Source organism: Nanorana parkeri, unplaced genomic scaffold, assembly GCF_000935625.1.
Source record: "Nanorana parkeri isolate BGI_ZX_2015 unplaced genomic scaffold, ASM93562v1 scaffold352, whole genome shotgun sequence".
Lineage (NCBI taxonomy): Eukaryota > Metazoa > Chordata > Amphibia > Anura > Dicroglossidae > Nanorana > Nanorana parkeri.
Window position 1 is genome coordinate 402,110 of NW_017306620.1, and position 19,547 is coordinate 421,656.

At 40.3% G+C, this 19,547-nt stretch overlaps 1 protein-coding gene across 1 annotated transcript in view; it reads left to right on the plus strand.

The window, feature by feature from the left end:
• Positions 1–19,547, plus strand: part of ARHGEF18 (Rho/Rac guanine nucleotide exchange factor 18) — a 61,114-nt gene that overhangs the window by 40,473 nt on the left and 1,094 nt on the right. Inside the window, exons 9-21 of the mRNA XM_018558675.1 lie at positions 2,987–3,104; positions 4,798–5,046; positions 6,072–6,148; positions 6,956–7,134; positions 7,565–7,653; positions 7,793–7,981; positions 8,191–8,319; positions 10,650–10,735; positions 11,259–11,312; positions 12,504–12,551; positions 14,462–14,926; positions 16,473–16,809; positions 17,470–17,592. Of these exons, the coding sequence (XP_018414177.1) occupies positions 2,987–3,104; positions 4,798–5,046; positions 6,072–6,148; positions 6,956–7,134; positions 7,565–7,653; positions 7,793–7,981; positions 8,191–8,319; positions 10,650–10,735; positions 11,259–11,312; positions 12,504–12,551; positions 14,462–14,926; positions 16,473–16,809; positions 17,470–17,592 (2,143 nt within the window). The remainder of the gene's footprint in view (positions 1–2,986; positions 3,105–4,797; positions 5,047–6,071; positions 6,149–6,955; positions 7,135–7,564; positions 7,654–7,792; positions 7,982–8,190; positions 8,320–10,649; positions 10,736–11,258; positions 11,313–12,503; positions 12,552–14,461; positions 14,927–16,472; positions 16,810–17,469; positions 17,593–19,547) is intronic.

Below are 19,547 nucleotides of genomic sequence, written 5' to 3' on the forward strand. Positions count from 1 at the left end.
ACGCATGAAAACGACGAACGCGCTACACATGTTGGGTATCGCCGCGCACGCCGGAGTGAGAGCAATAATCCTAGGGCCAGTATTTTGGGGTATTTCTAAATTGATGACCTGTGGGGGCTTTTAAAGTGTCTTTTATTGACTTTTTGGGGTACTGCAGTTTTTCGCCGTTTCACGGTCGCACGCAATCTGTAAACTGGGCATGTTGGGTATCGTTTTACTCGTTGTAACCTCATCTTTTATATTTCATTTTAAAAATGGGTAATTTGTTGTGTTTTGGGGCATTTAATTAAATTTGTCACTAAATTTTGGGGTTTAATAAGAAGTTGCGCTAATATTGCGCAACATAAAAATTTTCAACTACCACCATTTTATTCTATAGGGTCTTGGCATTCAGAAAATATATAATGTTGGGGGGTTTTACGTCATTTTCAGGCCTAAAATGTGGAATATAACATGGGTGCAAAAATTGAAAAAAGGGCCTCAGTCATGAAGGGGTTAAAGCTGAAGAATCCACCTTTAGCTCCTACCAGTGCGGTCCCCAGTTTAGGCTGCATTAAGGTCCCAGAGACTACCAAGACTTCTCTGGTGCTCCTGCTGTTTACAGTCATCCTTTATGGAGAATGGAAGAACTTGACAAAGCCGTTTCCACCCCCTATCAGCCTTGTACCTGTTTGAAGACGACTTTTCTGAAAGGTGGATCGCCTCCACGGTAGACCTGAATGTTTCCTGTCCTAACAAAGCTTTTACCGCTGGGGATACATCCGTGTTTAAGGTCATCATGAATAAATGATTGGAGGCCATTTCCAGAACTTTGTTCTCTGGCAGGCCCTGCACTGCAACCTGTCTTGGCTGTGACCATAGTTGGCCAAACCCTAGCTGACTAGGCAAAGACTATCAGAAGGGATCTGCACACAATGACAGAAAAATGTTTTGGAGCTCATACCCACAGTCTTGAACTCTAGTGTAGATGGGTTGTAAGAAGTCTCATTCCATGTGTGAGTCTCCTGTTGCTGATCATGAGGTTGACTCTTTGGCTGAAGTGTTGGGCTATGGAACTGGCAGGCAAAAAGCATTTGCTTTGCATGCCCTTCAAAGAACAATTTCTCTTAAGGTCTGTCCTGGACACCTTCACCACGGATGTTACAGAGGGCTACTACTCTGCCACAGAAGATCTAAAGTTTAGCTTGGTCCTTTTAACCTTCAGAAGTTAGCACTGAAACCAGCTTATTGCTTGTAATATCGTTGTCCTCAGACACAATTCATTCCAGAGTTTTCTTGCGCCAGGAGAAACTTTAAACGCTTTACTCCCAAACTTGGATTCTTCAGTTCAGCGGTCGCCTGACTCTGCACTTCTGCATGAGTGTTCTGAGACTGATGATGGATTCCTTTTGGGGCAGTCCCTTGGCACAGTTCCACTCCAGACCCCTATAACACTTCATCTTTGTGGGACATGTCAGTCCAATCCTTGAACGGCCTGATTTACCTAGCACCGAAGATTAGTTTGTCCCTGGCTTGGTGGCTCGGGAATCTGGCTATGGAGTCGGGTGAAGACTTTCCTTCTGACATCTTGAGAGATCCTCACAATAGATACTGGACTGTTGAGCTGGGGAGGAGTCCTGTGCATCTTGTTGGTGCAGGGGACTTGGGATGCCAGAGGAATCCCATCTCCAGATCAACAGACGCTTTATGGCCTCTTTCAAATTCTCTGTAGGATGTATCCTTGCCCTTTTTTTTTTTAAGTAGACCTGGTTCAGAATTTAGCCTTTAGCACCATCAAGGGTCAAGTCTTGGCATTTGGGGTCTTTTTCCAGAGATCACAGGCTTCCCATTCTTTATTAAGACCTTTGCACAGGATGTCTCCATGTGATTCCCCCTGTTAGATCTCCATGGGATCTTGAATTTAGATCGCTCGGCTCTCCAAAAATCACAGTTTTAGCTATCACCTCTGCAAGATGAGTGTCCAAGCTAGCGGTCCTATCCTTTTAAAGAACCCTTTACACAGGGACAAAGTGGTGTTGTGACCCAAGAATTCCTTCCTAAGAGTTTTGGCCTATCACCCCAACCAGGGCATTGTTCTTCCGTCTTTCTATCTGGCTCCAGGTTATCGGATGTCTTTATTGTCTTGATGTAGTTTGTCTGGTGCAGGTTTACCTTGCAGCCACTATGTGCATTTGTACGTTTTGACTCTGTTATTCCTGATGGTCCCTGTAAAGAGGAACTTGGATCTTGTTCCTGCATTTCTCAGTGGCCTAGACCATTATCATCATCTTGGTTCTGGTTCCTGCATTTCTTAGTGGCCTAGACCATGTTTCCTGTGTGTAGTTTAAGCTTTTTGGCACCAAACAACTGTTCCCAGATTTGCAAGGCTGCAACCTGGTCTTCTATTTACACATTTTCAAAGTTTTAACAGGTGGATGCTCAGGCCTCTTTTGAAGTCTACTTCGGATGTAAAGTCCTTCCAGCTGCTCTTTTGTCAGTTTTTTTTTGGCCCCTTTAGTGTTTTTGTTGTTGCCGACCCCTAAGTTGGACTGCTTTTGGTTATCTCAACAGTATTTAAATGGCGGTGCCCCTCAATGGATCAGAAAGAACATAAAATATATTTATTTTTTTTACTTACCGATAAATCTTTTTCTCGGAGTCCATTGAGAGTCTCATATGCCCACCCCTCTGTGTCTATGGTTTTTCACTTGGTATGACATTATGACAAAACTGAGACATTCTAGGAATAGCACGGGCTACAACTTTTTTTTTTTCTTGCCAGCGTCCAATCTTCCTGTAGGCGGTAGCATAACTAGACAGTGGTAGCTATGTGTGGAAAAAATGAGTGCAGAGTGAAAGCAATTGATCCACAGTGCAGAATTCAAAATAACAATGGAAGCACATTAACAGTTACATCATTCTTTTTTGTTCATTATCAGTTGTCTTTTTCTCCCTTTTGTATAAGTAGACATTAAAATGTTGGTTTATACTTGTTTCTTTGGAACAGAAAATGGGTAACTCTTCGATTGTAAGGCGCCTGGGAGTCCCTGAGTGTATACTCTTGGTTACACAGAGGATTACAAAATATCCAGTCCTTGTAGAGAGGATAATTCAAAACACAGAAGGTAGGACATATATTCACTGGGTACTCATCCTATCTATTATTTCTTAAAAGAAACACATTGTGAAGTTTTATAAATGCTATTTTTACTGTAATAGTATAGGAACCTTTTTAGTTGCCTGACCATATTTATGAAGCTTGAAGGCAGATGGGGACAAATGCAAATCTTTTACTTGGCTCTAAGATCACTACTGTACTAAGTGGGGAAAAATTGTAGTGCAAAGTGCAACTAGAAAAGGGTCCGAATTTGTTGTTCCCCCACCCAGCCCCTCTACAGTAACAGATCACTAATTCTCTTGATTTGTGAGTATTTTTGATAGCTAGCAATAGACACCTTGACATTTGTGTATGCTTCAGGGACTTTGCTGGGTAAGCCTTAACCTCTGCAGGCAAGACCCATAGAATTTAGAAGGAAATGCTGATAGTCACTGAGATGTATTCTAAATTCTCATGAAGACCCAACATACAGGAAACAAGGTTTTATTACAGTGAAGTATAGTGCTCTTTTTAAACACTCTGCAGTGCATTATGTAGCTTAGGAGAAAAAGCTGATTTGAGCTGATCACCATGTTAGGATGTCATACAAATTCTGAAACCTGGTTAGTGTTTTGGCTTGACGGTAGGTAGAGGTGGTGTAATTTTCACATTTCACAACATTGTTACGTTGTGAATCCATTGTGGTACAGTGTCAGGAAGAAATTGGTAAATGCACGGCGCCATCTTTGTTTTTGCAGTGCTTTGCTTGGTACACGATAGCTAAATTTATACTGGATGTGCTGTGACATGGGGATAAAAAGTTTTGCTGCATAATTACAGCTGAATTGATCAAAGCAAAAGTTGTGCAAAGTATTACATTTTGTTCTTTAAAATTTGCCGCAGCCCAAGTAGAAGAGCGTGTGTCTTGCCAGCATGCTGCACAGTGGGATCACTCGCCCCCTGCTCAAAGCCAAAGCTTTCCAATCAGCAGGGAGCATAAGCTTTTGTGAAGAGCTATAGGTCTGACTCAGTCGGTGTTGTGTCAGAGCTCCTTCAGTGAGACCACTGCTTCCCCACAGAGAGCAAGTGTCTCTCTCTTGGCAGAGGGCATGCTTTTCTTTTCAGGCTGGTTTACAAGGAAAAACAATCTGTAAGACATTGAACACCTTTTTGTTTTGAAGCACCTGGAATTTAGCAGATTTAAAGTGAGGGTTCATTTGAGCTATGTACAAGTTGTATAAAAAAAAAAGGCCAAAGAAAACCCCTTTCATTTCTATGGCCATATTCGCATCTGAGCGCTTTGTTGCTTGTAGCAAAATGCCTGTCAATTAAAGAAAGTACCTGAGCTTCTTTTTGGCAGACTGCGCTTCTTGGTCACATAGACTTCAATAGAAACGCTCAAAAACACATTTGCTGCATTTTTTTGTGTTTTTGAACATTGTTACATGCGCTTGTGCATGTGTTTGTCCATTCACATTAAGGTGTGACGTTCTGCTTGCAAAAACATGCGACTGTATGTACGCACGTAAAACACACAAGAACGTGCTACACAAAATGTGCGTTTCTACGTGCGAAGACACTGTCACTTAGGCTTACTTTGCTAGAATGTTTTTTAACTTTTTTTTTAAAACATCAAATACATTTATTCAGATTTCATAATTTTTTTTATTTTTTTCAAGCTACATTTATATGTACTACGTTTATGGCTTTTTTTTTCTCAGAAGGGACTGAAGACTATGAAGCATTAACTCAGGCCCTTACACTCATAAAAGAAACCATAACAGAAGTAGACTTTCGTATTCATAAGAGTGAGAAGGGACAACGTCTGGATGAAATCATAGCCAAAATGGAGCCAAAATCCTCTGGTAAATTCAAAAATGGGATGACATTTAGGAGGCAAGACATGGAGAACCGGCAACTTCTTCATGATGGCTTGCTATATTGGAAGACTGCTTCAGGAAGATTGAAAGGTATGTGGGGGGAAAATAGATATGTCAATATAGGGGATAAATTGTCAGTCTGCTCTTGTCCATGAATATACCAGTTTAGAGTTGAGGTTAATATAGAAGTGTTTGCAAAAGTTTATTATTCATTTAATTTGCTCATTCTCTATTTCAACTTTCCAGGTTTTCAGGGGGTTTTATTTTCTATGGGTTTCACGACCTTTCTAAACTGTGCTCTCAGCACTTCCTTCTTTAATCCTGTGCTTGATCGTCTCTATTGGAGGTCAGGAGAACCTTCATAAAGAGAACCTGTTAGCTCCAAACACTATGGCATAGGGGCTTGTTAGCCCCTTTGTAATAGCAATAAAGTTAAGTAAAAAGAAAAATTAAAACCTACCATACCGCCCCAGCCATCTGTCTGCGACTGAAAATGCATGTAGGGCATGCATGTGTATGTAAACATAGATTGTGCCACACATGTTGGGTATCACTGCGAATGTCGGAGTAAAAGCAATCATTCTAGGCCATTATTCACGGTTAATCTAAGCGGATGAGAAGTTAATGCTTTTAAAGCATTGCCTATGGACATTTTGTAAGTACCACCAGTGTGCAGAATGCCCCCAGAAATGTAATTTCTTACTTGGGTAATTGGGTGACTGATTTTCTCAGAACTCTGCACAAAGATGGAAGTAAAATTTGACGTATCCCCTGCAACATATATTTTTGGAGAGGTACTCTCTAGGGATTGTCTACTAATGGGATGCACCTTTCATATTAAAACACTAGGTGGTTATAATAAACACAGCTCCTCCCATTTTTAGGGTTCATAAAAGTTTTGCCCAAAGTTCTTCTTTTAAAAGTTGGAAAGCCACTTTACTATTTCTCAACTTTTATCACCTTAAAGGTCACAGCTTTATAAATACCTGATAAAACAATCAGCAAAGCCCCTTTGGAATCTAGTGAAGTGGAGGAATCACTCGTGTATATTGCAGATGCATTTTTACAAAATACTCTAATTTATAACACAATTTTTATCATTCTTTCTTTGTTAGATATCTTGGCCGTTTTATTGACAGACGTACTGCTTCTGCTTCAAGAAAAGGATCAAAAGTATATATTTTCTTCTGTGGTAAGTGTGTTAGCGTGTAGAAGGAGCAGCGTTCTTTAGAAACTCGATAATCAAGAGTCCTGTTTTTAGAACAGTGTGTTGCTATCTGCCACATTATTGTTACCCGTTTATGGTTTTCCATTGTTCAAGTGTTATACATCAATGTTATCAAAACCCTAACTTTCAGTACTTCACAAATATAGTATTTTTGTGATGTTCATTTTTCGTAGCCTCATTTACGTTTACTGTTAAGTTGTTTAAGTTGCAGCCTCTGCCAACCAAAACCTGCAGTAATTAGTTTTTTTCCCTTGGTGGTGCTAGACCCGGTTTTATGCCATTGTACCTGAAGTAAAATTTTACCTATAGCTGCTTTCTTATATCTCCTAAAAAGTTTACTATGTTCAACTATCAAACCTTGCTCTGTTCCACCCACCTTGCAGTTTTGGGTGTCCCCACTCTCCTTGTTGGTATAATATGAGCCCTCTTTCACATGGGCAGTCCAATCAAATCAGCCTGTCAATTTTTCAGGCAGATCTGATGTAACTCTATGGGCAGCTGAATGTAAACTGACGTATGTCCATTAGGTTCTGAAAAAAAAATGGAGGTTAGCATCCTTCTCTGTTTTTTGGACCTAAACATGATGGATCAGAGGCGATTGGATGTAAACAGACACCAGATCCCCCAAGATACTGAAGCAACTGTTAAGTTGTTTAACTTGCAGCCTCTGCCAACCAAAACCTGCAGTAATTCGTTTTTTTCCCTTGGTGGTGCTAGTTCCGGTTTTTTCAAACCCTTTACCCTACATAAACAAACCATTTTATCTTCTAGGATGCCAAACCTCCTGTTATTTCATTACAAAAGCTGATAGTCCGAGAGGTGGCTAATGAAGAAAAAGCCATGTTCTTGATAAGTGCTTCAATGAAAGGCCCAGAGATGTATGAAATTCATACTGCCTCCAAGGAGGAGAGGAATACCTGGATGACACTGATTCGTGGTGCTGTGGAGAGGTACACCAAAGTAGTCTGACCTTGATTTAATTAGGGTTTATATAGCTACACTGAATATAGTTTATTCTGCGCATGTTGTACACAAATGTTTGATCTCCATGAATTAATTTTGGATGTGAAATATGCTGCTGTTCACTCTTACAGTAGTTTACATCAATGCACTAGACAGTGGAAAACTGAAAATGATTTTGGAACACGCGTGATATTTCTTTTAAACACTTTCTATTATAAGCCCCAGTGCTCTTTACAGTCAGAATGTTTATCTAGGTAATTTTAAATACGATCTTGTGTTTACCACACAGTGTGTTACATTGTGGTCCATTCAGTGGCTCTAACTTTAATATATAGCATTATGCTTATGATCTCTGCATGAGCTACAAACTATGCTCATCTTGTCAGTTGATTCAAAATGGTCTTTTCTTATTTCAAGTTGCCCAGATGAAGAAGAAATAACAAATGAAGCCGATATTGAGCGAAAACAGGCGTACGAGCGTGCTGCTAAAATTAGGGACTTTCAAGGTAATTTTAAATCAAAATTAGTCCTTTTTTGCTAATGATTCTAATGCAAATGTAATATAAAAGTTATTGAAATTGTGTTAAATATGGCAAATACACGCTATGACTTGTATCTACTTTTAATGTTGTTTTACCCATACAGAGCGTCTGACTATAAAGGATACATATATAATGCAAACTTTGAGTGAAAAGTTACAACTTTACATAGACATGGGTGAGCTATACGGTTTCGATGATTCTTCTCAAGGATCCAAGATGAGACTTCTTGTTGGATCTGATAGTTCAGACAACTTACAAGGAGAAAGCACACTCCACTCTGCAATAGGAGAAGGTATTAAAACAATGTGCAAAAAAATACACATTTTGTCTGTTTCTGATGGTATTAATAGCATGGGTGCAATAGTACTCCTTGTGTCTTTTAGTGATGTGTTCTTTTGCTGATTGCCCTTTATACATCCAGTGTTACAGAAATATAAATAAAACAGGTGAAAGTGCCATTCTTATCATTTTGGTCTGAGGTATATCCTTCCTTCCTTGCAGCTGAAAAGATCCATTCCATGCTATTAAGTCTCTTCTTCAATTCACACGATGATACAAGCACAGGTGTTAGTGCTTTGCCAAGACGATCAGAGACCTTTGGAGGCTATGAAAGCTCTGGACATTCAAAAAGTGAGATTATATATAAAAATAAATAACAAAGTAAGGTCAATCATTAGATTAAACTTCCACTTTAAAATGTATTTATATCCATTGAATAGAGATGGGGAGGATTAGGATCCCTGTTTGGTTTTTGCTGCCTGTGTCCCTGTTTATTAACTTCTCTAATGGTCCTCATGACTGTTGTTACCTAGACTAAAGGTGCCCATACACCTTACAACCATAGCAAGACTTTTGTCTTGCGATGGTTGTAAGGTCATTAAAAAAAACGTACGATCTGCCCATCTTGGACAGGCAGATCGTACTTGCGATCATCGCAAGCCCGCCCCCCTGAGGGACGGGCTTCCGATGACTGCAATGCTGAACAGGCAGTGTGTGCTTGAGCACACCGGCCCGTTCGGCATTTGTCTTACGAGCATGCCACATACCCGCCGACAATCGTACGATTCTCGACGGGTTTTCGAACATGCTCTTAAGACAAAAGTCGTGCAAACTTACAGTACCAGAGGTCGCACGCCTTCCATACACCTTGTGATTATCGTAGGATCGTGGGATTTCCCGCGATTATCGTACCATAATCGCAAGGTGTATGGGCACCTTTTTAAAGTGATGGGAAATCCAAAGCAGGAGGTGAGAGAAAACCTTCCAAAGGAGACACCTGTTCTGGTAACAAATGTTTAAAGTGGACCTTTACCCCCTTTGACTACAAATCACATCAGCATGCAGCTCTTCTTTTTTTTTCTACTTCCTGGTCCACTTTGGCACAAATGATGTAAAAAAAGTCACATACCAAAATGTAAAAAACAAAAAAATTTAAGCCCCCCACGTACACACACACAAACGTAAATACACATTGGCAGGGTATGCGTGCGAAAACAATGATTACACTTAACGTGTTACATATCACCGCGAACATCGAAATGCGAGCAGTAATTGTGGGGCCATTAATCACTGTTAACTCTAAACTGATTTGAGCTTTTTTGAATATGGTAGTTTTTTTGCGGGGGCAAACAATTTTAAGTCTTGGCATGTTTGGTGTCTAATTACCCGACGTAACCCCGTCTTTTATATTTTACCAAAAAGTTTGGTAATAATGTTTCATAGCATAATGTAGGAAAAACTGTTTTTTTAAACTTTTCAGAACTTTTTTCATTATATAGTAAAAAAAAACAAGTGGTGATAAAATGTTACCAAAGAAAGCTCCATCTGTCCCAAAAAATGGTACAAAATGTATTTCAGTACAGCGTTGCATGACGGAATAAATGTCAGTCAAAGTACCGCAGCGATGAACACTGAAAAATGTCCTGGCCAGGAAGGGGGTTTAACACCCCGGACTTTAAGTGGTTATATTTCCCACTGCTCATACAACTGTGTTTTATCTACTGCGCATGTGTGAGCATGCACAGTTAATTTTTCTTGTTTCCTTAGAGCAGTGTAGTGCCTTTCTATCAGCGATGAAAGTGGACGGAGCGGTTTCAACTCTTCTTCCTTTGTTTTAGTTTTTTGCCTTCAATTTCATGTCACTTACTGGGGAGAACAGAGATATCCTGTTTTTTAAAAATACATGGCAACTACGCAATTTATAACTGGCCTTTTGTAGCAAGGTGTACATGGAAGGGTTTACAACAATACAAAACACAGGAGTTTCCCAGCACACTTGCTGGCTAGCCTGCAACAAAACAAATTGCCCTGTCTAAAAGTATGTGTTAAAATTGGAGGTTTTAGTTGCACAACTTTATGCAAAATATGTGGAAGTCACACCCCCTCGTCAAGGCTCCTCTGTGTAGTGTGGTTCTAACTCTAATTTTTGTGAGTCTCCATATTGGAGCATATTTAAGCAGTAGATAACTTAAATGCAGGTATGGCTAGAGGGAGCCCACTGCTCAAAGGCACAGGGACACTCTGGAGGACCAGCAATCCAAAAAGCACCGTGAGGGCCCCCAGTGCGTCCCCACACCAAATACAGCAAAGCTAAAAATGTGTGGCAACCGCACAATTTATAACTAGCAAGGTGCACATGGAAGGGCTTACAACAATACAAAACATAGAAATGTCCCAGCACACTTACCAGCCAGCCTGCAACAAAACAAATTGCCCTGTCTAACAGTATGCGTTAAACATTTCACTGGTACTTACAAAGTTATATCTGAGCTTGCAAATGCATTTGGTGAACATATAGTGGATTTATAGCCATTGTGGCTGTTGAGGTCTATATTTAAATTACATTTTTTGTAAGTTGTGCACGATGTAAACATGTATGTACTTTTACTAACATTAAAGCCATTAATGTAGGGAATCTGAATGATATATTTTTTTTTTTTTGTGTGTGTGTGTTCGCACAGGTGGCAGCTTTAAACAGAGGGTCAAAGATCGACGTACAACATCCACTAGCTCAGAAAGCCACATTCAAGATCTTGTGTATAGTGAGGTAAACGTATTCCAAAATGTTATTAAAGTGGACCTTTACCCGTATCTTTAAAATAATAACCACACCTTTTAGAAATGTTTAGTAATGATGATCTACAAACACATACTTCTAGATAAATTCAGGCTTTGTCGTCTTTGTGTATGTAGATTACTAGCTCTACTTTTACTTCCTGGATTTCTAGCACATGTGACCAGACATGTGACTAGGACATGTGACCATGCACATCATCTCAGGGGAGCAAATGCCTTTCCCTGAGATCTCGTGAGATTACAGATGAGATTTCCCAGCAATGCTCTGCTGATGACAAGGCAATCCCAGTGTGCATTGCTTTGGTAAACTGATATCATTTTGTCCTTTCAAAGCAGGAAGTGAATGCTCTGCAAGTGTAAGTATTTCAAAATCACAGCATTTTACACCTGTTTTTCTACATAATTACTTTGGGCTGAAGTGTGTGACAAAATCCTTTCGAGGTAGGCAGATATTTTATTAAATGTATTTGTAACTTTTTGCATTTATTCCACAGTCTGAAATATCAGTCCTGGAAAACAACAATCCTTCTTCTAGTCAAGAATCTGAGGTAATAAAATTAACATTAAAAAACTACCACTTAAAATTCTTAAAGCAATTCTGTTGCCAATCTGAAATTGGTGGAAGTAACCACTGACCGCTGTGGGGACACAGGAGATGATCACTCCTGGAAGTATTGGTCTCTGAAGAGACTGCACACATAGATCCTTTTACTTGGGTGCAGCCAATCCAATATCAAGACCTTATAATTTTGACCTCACTTGCCCAGGTGCTTTTTGCAGTGAACACAGGTCAGGGTGGGTACCCTGTCTGGTCTGTGGCTATGTAGCCCCATACACGATTCAGTGTGTGTTCAGACATCTTTCTATCGGAACCAGCATTAACTTTTTCAGCAATTTGAGATACAGAAACTTTTCTATCGGGTAGGACTACAGGGGCCAGCCTTCGCTGCCCACATGCATCACTGAGCCTTGGCCGCCCATGACCCTGTCCCCAGTTCACCCATTTTCCCTCCTTAAGGGACAAAAATTTTCGTTTGTTGCTTGGTTGTTTTGGCAGCAAAAAGGGGACCTACTCAATATTAGGTGGGTGTTCATAATTACGGCTGATCGGCGTATATATAAACAAATTTTGAGTAAAGTTAAAGTAGCACTAAGCCCAATCACTAAAATCATATATAAACTTTAAGATGATGGTTCTTGTTCAGGCATGTTCTCTAATGGGATAACAACTGTCTTCTAGCTGAACTCCTATACTTTAACATGGTCACATGTACCCCTTGAAGAGACTACAAGTGGCCGTGGTGACGCACATTGTGCATGCATGGTCCACTGTTCTCACTTTCGGGAACATGGATCTAAACACTGATGCAGCCTTTACTGCAGCAAGTGCATGTAGATGGGAAGTGGCTAAAAGAGGCTGAAAAAGATCATCAGTCCTGATCTCCATCAACACAGGACATGCTTTCAATAAGGACTTCCAAATTCTGTGCTGATTGGAAGCTTGCTATTCTTCTGGAGGAAAGGCCCTTAATTATAAGGTCCTATCCATCTTTACTTTACTTCTAATAGGGATTATGTAGATGTTTTTTTTCTTTTTCTCTGGCATAATAAAGTTGTTTTCGGGTGCATTGTTACATGTTATTGCGCTTTCTCTGACTTTTATGCAATATGCTTATTTTGTGGTATTGTTTCTGAATAATGATTGCTGTGCATTCTGACCTTTTTATATTTATTTACAGCTCATCAGCAAGATGCAGACACTATTGCAGCTACTGTATAGTCTACAGGTAAGTGACATTTTATTAATGATTAGTGTTGTCGCTGGTGTAGTATATATAAAGAATGCGTCTGCCAAGAAATATGACAAATGTACAGTATTCACTTAGTCAGGTGGGAGCTTGGCATTTCCGATTTGAAATAAAATTAAGTCTTGGCACAGTGATGTAAACTCCTCATCTATTTCAATACCTTCACCAACTCATCTGAGGGGGTTAGATTACATATGTCAGTGTTTAGCAAACAAAATAGTTGTGGGATATTTTTAGTAAATTTACGGAAGTTCTGCACTATTTAAACCACACTTGTGACAATTGGGAAAATCGTGAGCTTGTTCATTTTGATAGCCCAACATATGTCATTCATCCTTCATTTGTTAGTGGGGATGTACCAAAAAATAGTGTCAATAATTTTGTTTGTGCGAGAGGAAGAAGCTGATTATATTATATGCCTGACAGTGCAGTGCATGTTAAATTATACATTGTCCTATAAAATGTATATTTGCCTTCAGGGTTGCTTCAACTCTTAATAAATCAGTCTGTTCCGGTCAATTATTGACGTCCTGAAGGTGCCATACACCAGGAGGACATTGACTGTTTTTGTTTGATTCTTGTCGATCAGAGAACATAAATCTCTGAACAACAAGAATTCTCTATCGATTCTAAACAGGGTGGACGGCGGAATCTCCCGTCCTCTATTGTAATCGGATGCGTCAAATGTTCGACTACTCAGACAGCCGTGGGTGCAGTTTGTCTGAATGTCTGAACACTTGACTGCATCTGATTGGATGCACTCACTGTTCAGCAATTTTTCACCCGACTCCTTTTGATTTTTCAGTCAGTTTCAGCATGGCACTTTGAAACCTAAAATACCCTTGTTAGGCTTTATTTACACCTAGACGCCAACGTTGTTGCGCATATTAGCGCACGTTTTGTTTAGCTTCTCATCTAGCATGTTTTGCACGCGTTAGACGCATGCACTCAAAGAAACGCCTGCATGAAGACGCACGTCTTAGTGAGCAGATTTAGATACATTGCAGTAAATGGACAGACGCATGCAAAAATGCGCACAGAAATGTGCAAACCATTTGTGTCGTGCGTTTCCAGATTTTTCTATTGAAGTCTATTGGGCCAAATGTGCTGTAATCTGGCAAAAAAAACAAAAACTTTTTCCAGCGTTCGGCATTTTACAGCTTGTGACAAAACTCTTAGGTGTGAATAGGGGTCATTGAAATAAATGAGAGTTTTTTTCACGCTTAGCTTTGAGCGTCAAAACGCCTACGTGTGAACAGGGACTAAGTTCCTTATACTTATAAATATTAGAAATTGGTAAAGAACAAATCTAGGCATCTACAAAATTAACCCTTGCAGTGTGGCTACCCCCGCACTGGAAGGGCACGTTTTGGTTTATGGTCTAAAAAAAAAAAATTTATCTCACCCGATCCTTGGTCCCGGCAGCCGCCTCCTCCCGGGCTCTAGTGGTCTAAGGATCAGTGATGGCATCATGTCCATTGACCTGCATTGGATGAAGGGACGCCGAGGGGGAGAGAGGTAAGTGGTTACCACCACAGCACAGAGGATCAGACAAGTAAATATATTCTTTATTTTAGACCCTAGACCAAAACAAACAGCGGGGTAGCCCCACTGCAAGGGTTAATTTTTTTTTCCATGCCCTGAGTTCTTTAAGTTAATTTAATAGTATTAACTATTCTGTAAACTGTTTTGGTACAACAGTGACACATGACATTGACATATTAAACATACACCGCCAGATCTGGGTAAAGGTATCCTGTCTACTGCCTACAGACTTTTCTTTTAGATCTGTGCCTTCTAAAGTAAATCTGTTGTGGTTGTTAATTCTGATCTGCAGTGTTTGCTTTATAAAGCTTATTGTAATATATAATTATTTTGTTCTTTTTCAGTCAATAGTAACACAACAAGACAGCTACTTTGAGGTGCAGAGAGAACGTGAGAAACAGCTGGGACAGCTGTCATCAAAGGGTAACTGGTTGTTGGAGCAGGAGAAGCAACGTAATTTTGAAAAGCAAAGGGAGGAGTTGGCCAATGTACAAAAACAGCAGGAGCAATTGAAACAAGAAAAGCATCGATGGGATCGTGAAAGGACTAAGCGACAAAAAGAGGTGGAGGCTGCCGATATGGGGCTACAGCAAAGAGAGGAGGCTTCTCGGATAGAAAGAGAGAGGTTAGACCAGGAGCGGTCAGAGCTAGAGAAACAAAGGCAAGCTTACCAGCATGATTTGGAGAGGTTGCGCGAGGCACAAAGAGCAGTCGAGAAGGACAGAGAGCGCTTGGAGCAGTTGAAGAAGATAAAAAAAACAAGTGTTAGTGCTGGATCCTTTTCACCAGACGTGGTCCAAGTAACTTTGGTAAGAGCGCAGTTTTTTTTCACTTTCTATTATGTATTTATGGCCTGTCATTCCACTTCATATTGCAAGGTATAGAAAGTCATGTGAAGCCAAGGAAGGGGAATCTTATGTTTTCATTGTGTAACAATGGAGAAAATATTTTAATTACCAAATAGTGATTTGAATGCTAGGACCCCATCATAATGGTTGTAGCAGGTGACCAGTCTGAGAGAGACGGGAAGTTCAAGAATAACCACCATGTATGGCCAACCCTAAGAGAAACAAATGCTTCATACTTGTTGTTCCATTTGACAGTGCAGCAGTCAAGGACTTTTATAGTGCAGTATTCTCAGCGGGGGGAGTTTATCAAAGCAATTGCGACAGTTTTAGCCTCTTGCTCCAGAGCTTGCACTAATTTTCCAATTGCTGCTGTTTCGTGAAAGTTTGCAACTGTTATCATCCGCACTTGTTCTGCGGCTGTCTGAAACTGGAGCATCACCTAACAAAACAATTGCAACTTAGGAAGTCCCCATAACCACTTCTTCAAGAAGCGACAGTTAAGCTTTTTGTCTGGAGTTACGAGTGTTTTTTCCTGGAGTCTATTAACCTCATTTATGAACAACATTACACTAGCATCATAAATCTGACGCAAAGTGCATCAAATATATTCCGTGCAAGTTGAAACACTTGCAATTGCTATGATAAATCCCCCCCCCCCAGCATATTTCAAATGTCTAGCAATATGCATTTTACATTCTGCCAAAGTAGTTGCTACTCTCTACCCATGTCCTCTTTTTACAGGTGTAATTCCACTTTTGCAGCCAAATTTAAGAAACCCCTTCTATATGTTTTTGTGTTCCCATTCACACAGCATACCTAAATATAATTTAAAAATGTCATACCATTTTAGTGTGTGTGTGTGTATATGTATATATAAATATAGGAGCTGATAAGGGACTGCTGGGTCAGCCTTGATAATTTGCCCATGTATGGGGAACCTTGGCTTTTGTTACGCACAACTTAAAACCCAATTGAGTACTTATTTTATTGTTCCTGTAATGCAGACAAACTGCATGACAGTGCCTTGGAGAGTTGGACTGCAGCCCTGGTCTTCAGTGGTCTGACATGCCCCCTACACACTGCTCACTCTGCATTGTGTGTGTGAGAGCAGCAGACTGACTATTCAACATGCTGCCAGCACAGGGTATTTTATCCCTTGGCACAGCACATAGTACGTAAAAAAAAAATATATTATATTGTTGTAAATGCAGCCTCACTGCATTACAGTAATAAAGAAGGTTCTATTGGGCTTTAACACCCTGCATTAATATGCTACATAAGTAAAGCTGGCCATACACCTATAGATTATCTGCAGATTTTCTATGATCAGATGGAAAAGATGCAACAGATTCCTCCATCTACGCTAAACTGTGTGGATGGAGGGACTTCCCTCTGGGCCAAGCTGCAAATCTGCAGATAATCTATAGGTGTATGGCCAGCTTAAGACGCATGTTTGCATGTGGAAAGGTATGACCCTTTTCTCTTATTTGTTTGTTTTCTTTCCTAGGGTGTAACACATTCAGCAAGCTTTAATGGTGAAGGAATGCAGAGCCTAGAAGGGGCTGGTCAGCATGTCCTTAAAACTTTAGCCAAAACAAGTGCATCTGTATCTGCAGCTGATTACCTGGAGAGACCTGAAGTCATGCGTCGGGATAGTTGTTCCACTGACACAAGACCAGCATTGAAAAATGATGTGCCCATCCATTTGTTGAGTGCCACTAACCAGATCCAAAAGCAAGCATTACCTACAAAACAGCAGATTCCTACTAAACTGGCTGCCCTGAGCAAAAGTGGAAAGGAAAAAGCTGGCAGAGGAAAAGCCTCACATCGTACAGATAGTTCAGGTAAGCACTTCCATCTTTATCATTTTGTAACTTTTTTTACACAAAGGATTTTGACATATTTGAATGAATTGTTATGTAGCCTCTTTACTGTAAAATAATCTGCTTTTTTAAACCGCTAAAGACAAATTATAATTGGTTGGTTGTCCTGTTTAGTTCTTTCCTTTTTATAGCATCAATCACACATATCCATTCATGCTACTGAACAAAAGGCATAAGGGCACAGGTCATACGTCTAGGGCTCATTCACACCATGGCAGTCTGCTGCGCTGCATTTTAACATGAGTTGCATTAAGGCAACCCATTTACTTGAATTGGCTACCTAATGCACTATAATTGACCTGCTAGCATTTTTGCTAGCTAAAGTGTGTTAGGGTGTCATTCACAATGAATAGCTCTGTAGCACACCAACACAAATAGCATGTATTACCGCAGTGTATTAGTGTGAATGGGTCATTAGGGTTGAGCTTTAAACTCTCAAATTGCAGCCTGAGGAAGTTGGAAAAAACAAATCGCCATTGCTTTGCTGAGAGGATAGATGCACTCTCCCATATCCCACAATTCCTTATTCGACTCCTAACACCCTCATCCCTTGCTGGATTTGATGTGAATAAAGACACCAGCACATTAATGTTTTGTTTTTTTTCTAATATGTTATCACAGCATCTATAGATCACAGGCCACTGTTCCCATCAAAGCTCTCTGGAAAGGAAGACAGTACAGTGAGGAGCAGACGATCAGCAAGTCCTAGTCTCACAAATAGTCTTATAACATTCTTTCCCCAAGGTAAGCTTCTGGTCGGGAACATTATATTTCATTACTAATCCAAACTGTAACCCTTTGAGGTCCAAGGATGTATTACATATGTTGTGATTGTATCCTCTTTTAAATGACTAGTGACCTATACAACAGCATCCATGGTGTTTTTAGTTTTAATCCATGGCATTTTTCTTCAACTTAACTGCCCAATAACCTCTGTAAGTGGAAAATACAGGCATCATCCCTCCACTAGCTACGGTGGTGAGACTGGGGTCTCATTTCCAGTTTTTGCAGTCAAGCAGAAAAATCGGTGTGCTCTAAACTGTAGAAGCACCTGGAGTAGGGAATCACCGATATATCGGCCGCCGAAACATATCGGGCGAAAATGGCACTTTTGGCTTAATGCCGAAAGTGCCATTTTCCTGCCAATATATCGGCGCATCCCAGGTTTCTTTCCTCCCCGCTGGGCGCTGCTCTGTGTCCCAGCGGGGAGGAGAGAAAGTGACAGCTGGCCGAGCGTTGCGGGAGGAGAGCGCTGTGAGCGGCCCGCGTCTCCTACACCGCTCAGCCGCCTATCACAGTCCGGCAGAGCGGTGTGAGGGCAGAGACAGCACGTGCTGTCACAGGAGGCTGGGCTCTCTTCCCTGCACCGCTCGCTTAGCCTCCTGTGACAGCTGTCAGAGAGGAGAGCGAGGTACAAACACTCAGTGATCGCTGAGTGTTTGTAGATACTTGAGGATATGGTATGTTTACTATATCCTCAATTATGAGTGAATGGGAGTGATCTACATCACCTCCTGTTCATTCATAATTGTGGTTATAGTAAACATACTCTGTTCTCATGTTATGAATGAACAGGAACACTCAGTATAGAGGAATCCTGTTCATTTTATAACAGGGGCTGCAGAAAACTCTGTGTCCTCAATCTCTTTTTCTATTTTAAAAGGGAAATATCAGGGGACATATGCGCATGCAGAAGATCCGTTGCAATACAAAAATAATTTAGCAGCATCATTTTAAGGCTGAAATCCAGTCAGAAAAAAAAGTCAGTATGTTGTGTCCTACAAGGATCAAACAGAGCTGCAAATTGTTATACACATGGGACTTCTATATTGTTCATAAATTAGCCCTTATTCACACGGGCCTCCTGCGTTTGATTCATTTCAACACAGGAGAAATTGATCTAGGAAATATAAACGTTAAACTGTCCAGATCAATTTCTCCTGCATTTAAATTTTTCACATGTTCAGATTATCTAATTTGCCTCTGGAAGCACTAATTTCAATTTTTTTCTGAAACCAGCTAAACTGAATACACCTGAACGCAAGTAAACTCACATTATACCATTTTAAAATCATTTCATGCATTAATATGTGTTTTACAAATGTTCTGTACGTGCATCTAATTGATTGCATGCCCTTGTGAATGAGGTTTAAATGTAGATTTAGATTTCAAGGTGTCTTGTATTTTTCATCTCGGGCTCACAGTTCCAATAACATTAGATCCGTGAGGATTTTAAGAATTCTAATAGTTCTCCATCTTTTCAAAGTGGACAATGAGTAATATTTAATCTAGGAGCTTTATAAATAGTTTTTAATTTAGTTTTTTTTAAATCTGTTTTACTAAGGTACCCATTTAGTTATTATTGCATGTACAGTATGCCAATACTTGTGTACTTTACCCACTGTATTGGCAACAGAGTAAGGCCCCGTTCACATTGAGCGATTTATCGCACAATTTTTGTAGCGATATCGCTCATATTTCCGCACTATGTCGCTCTATGTAGCTTCACCAATACATTTCAATGTAGCTGTTCACATCTCGTCGCTCAATGTCGCTCAATATCGCTTGTAGCTCGTCGCTGGTAGCTTGTCGCTTCTACATGACCCTTTTTTAGAGCGATTTTGAACGATATTGCTCCTGATTGCATACAGCCCAATAGGAAGAAGTCGCTCAATGTCGCTCGTCGCTCAATGTCGCTC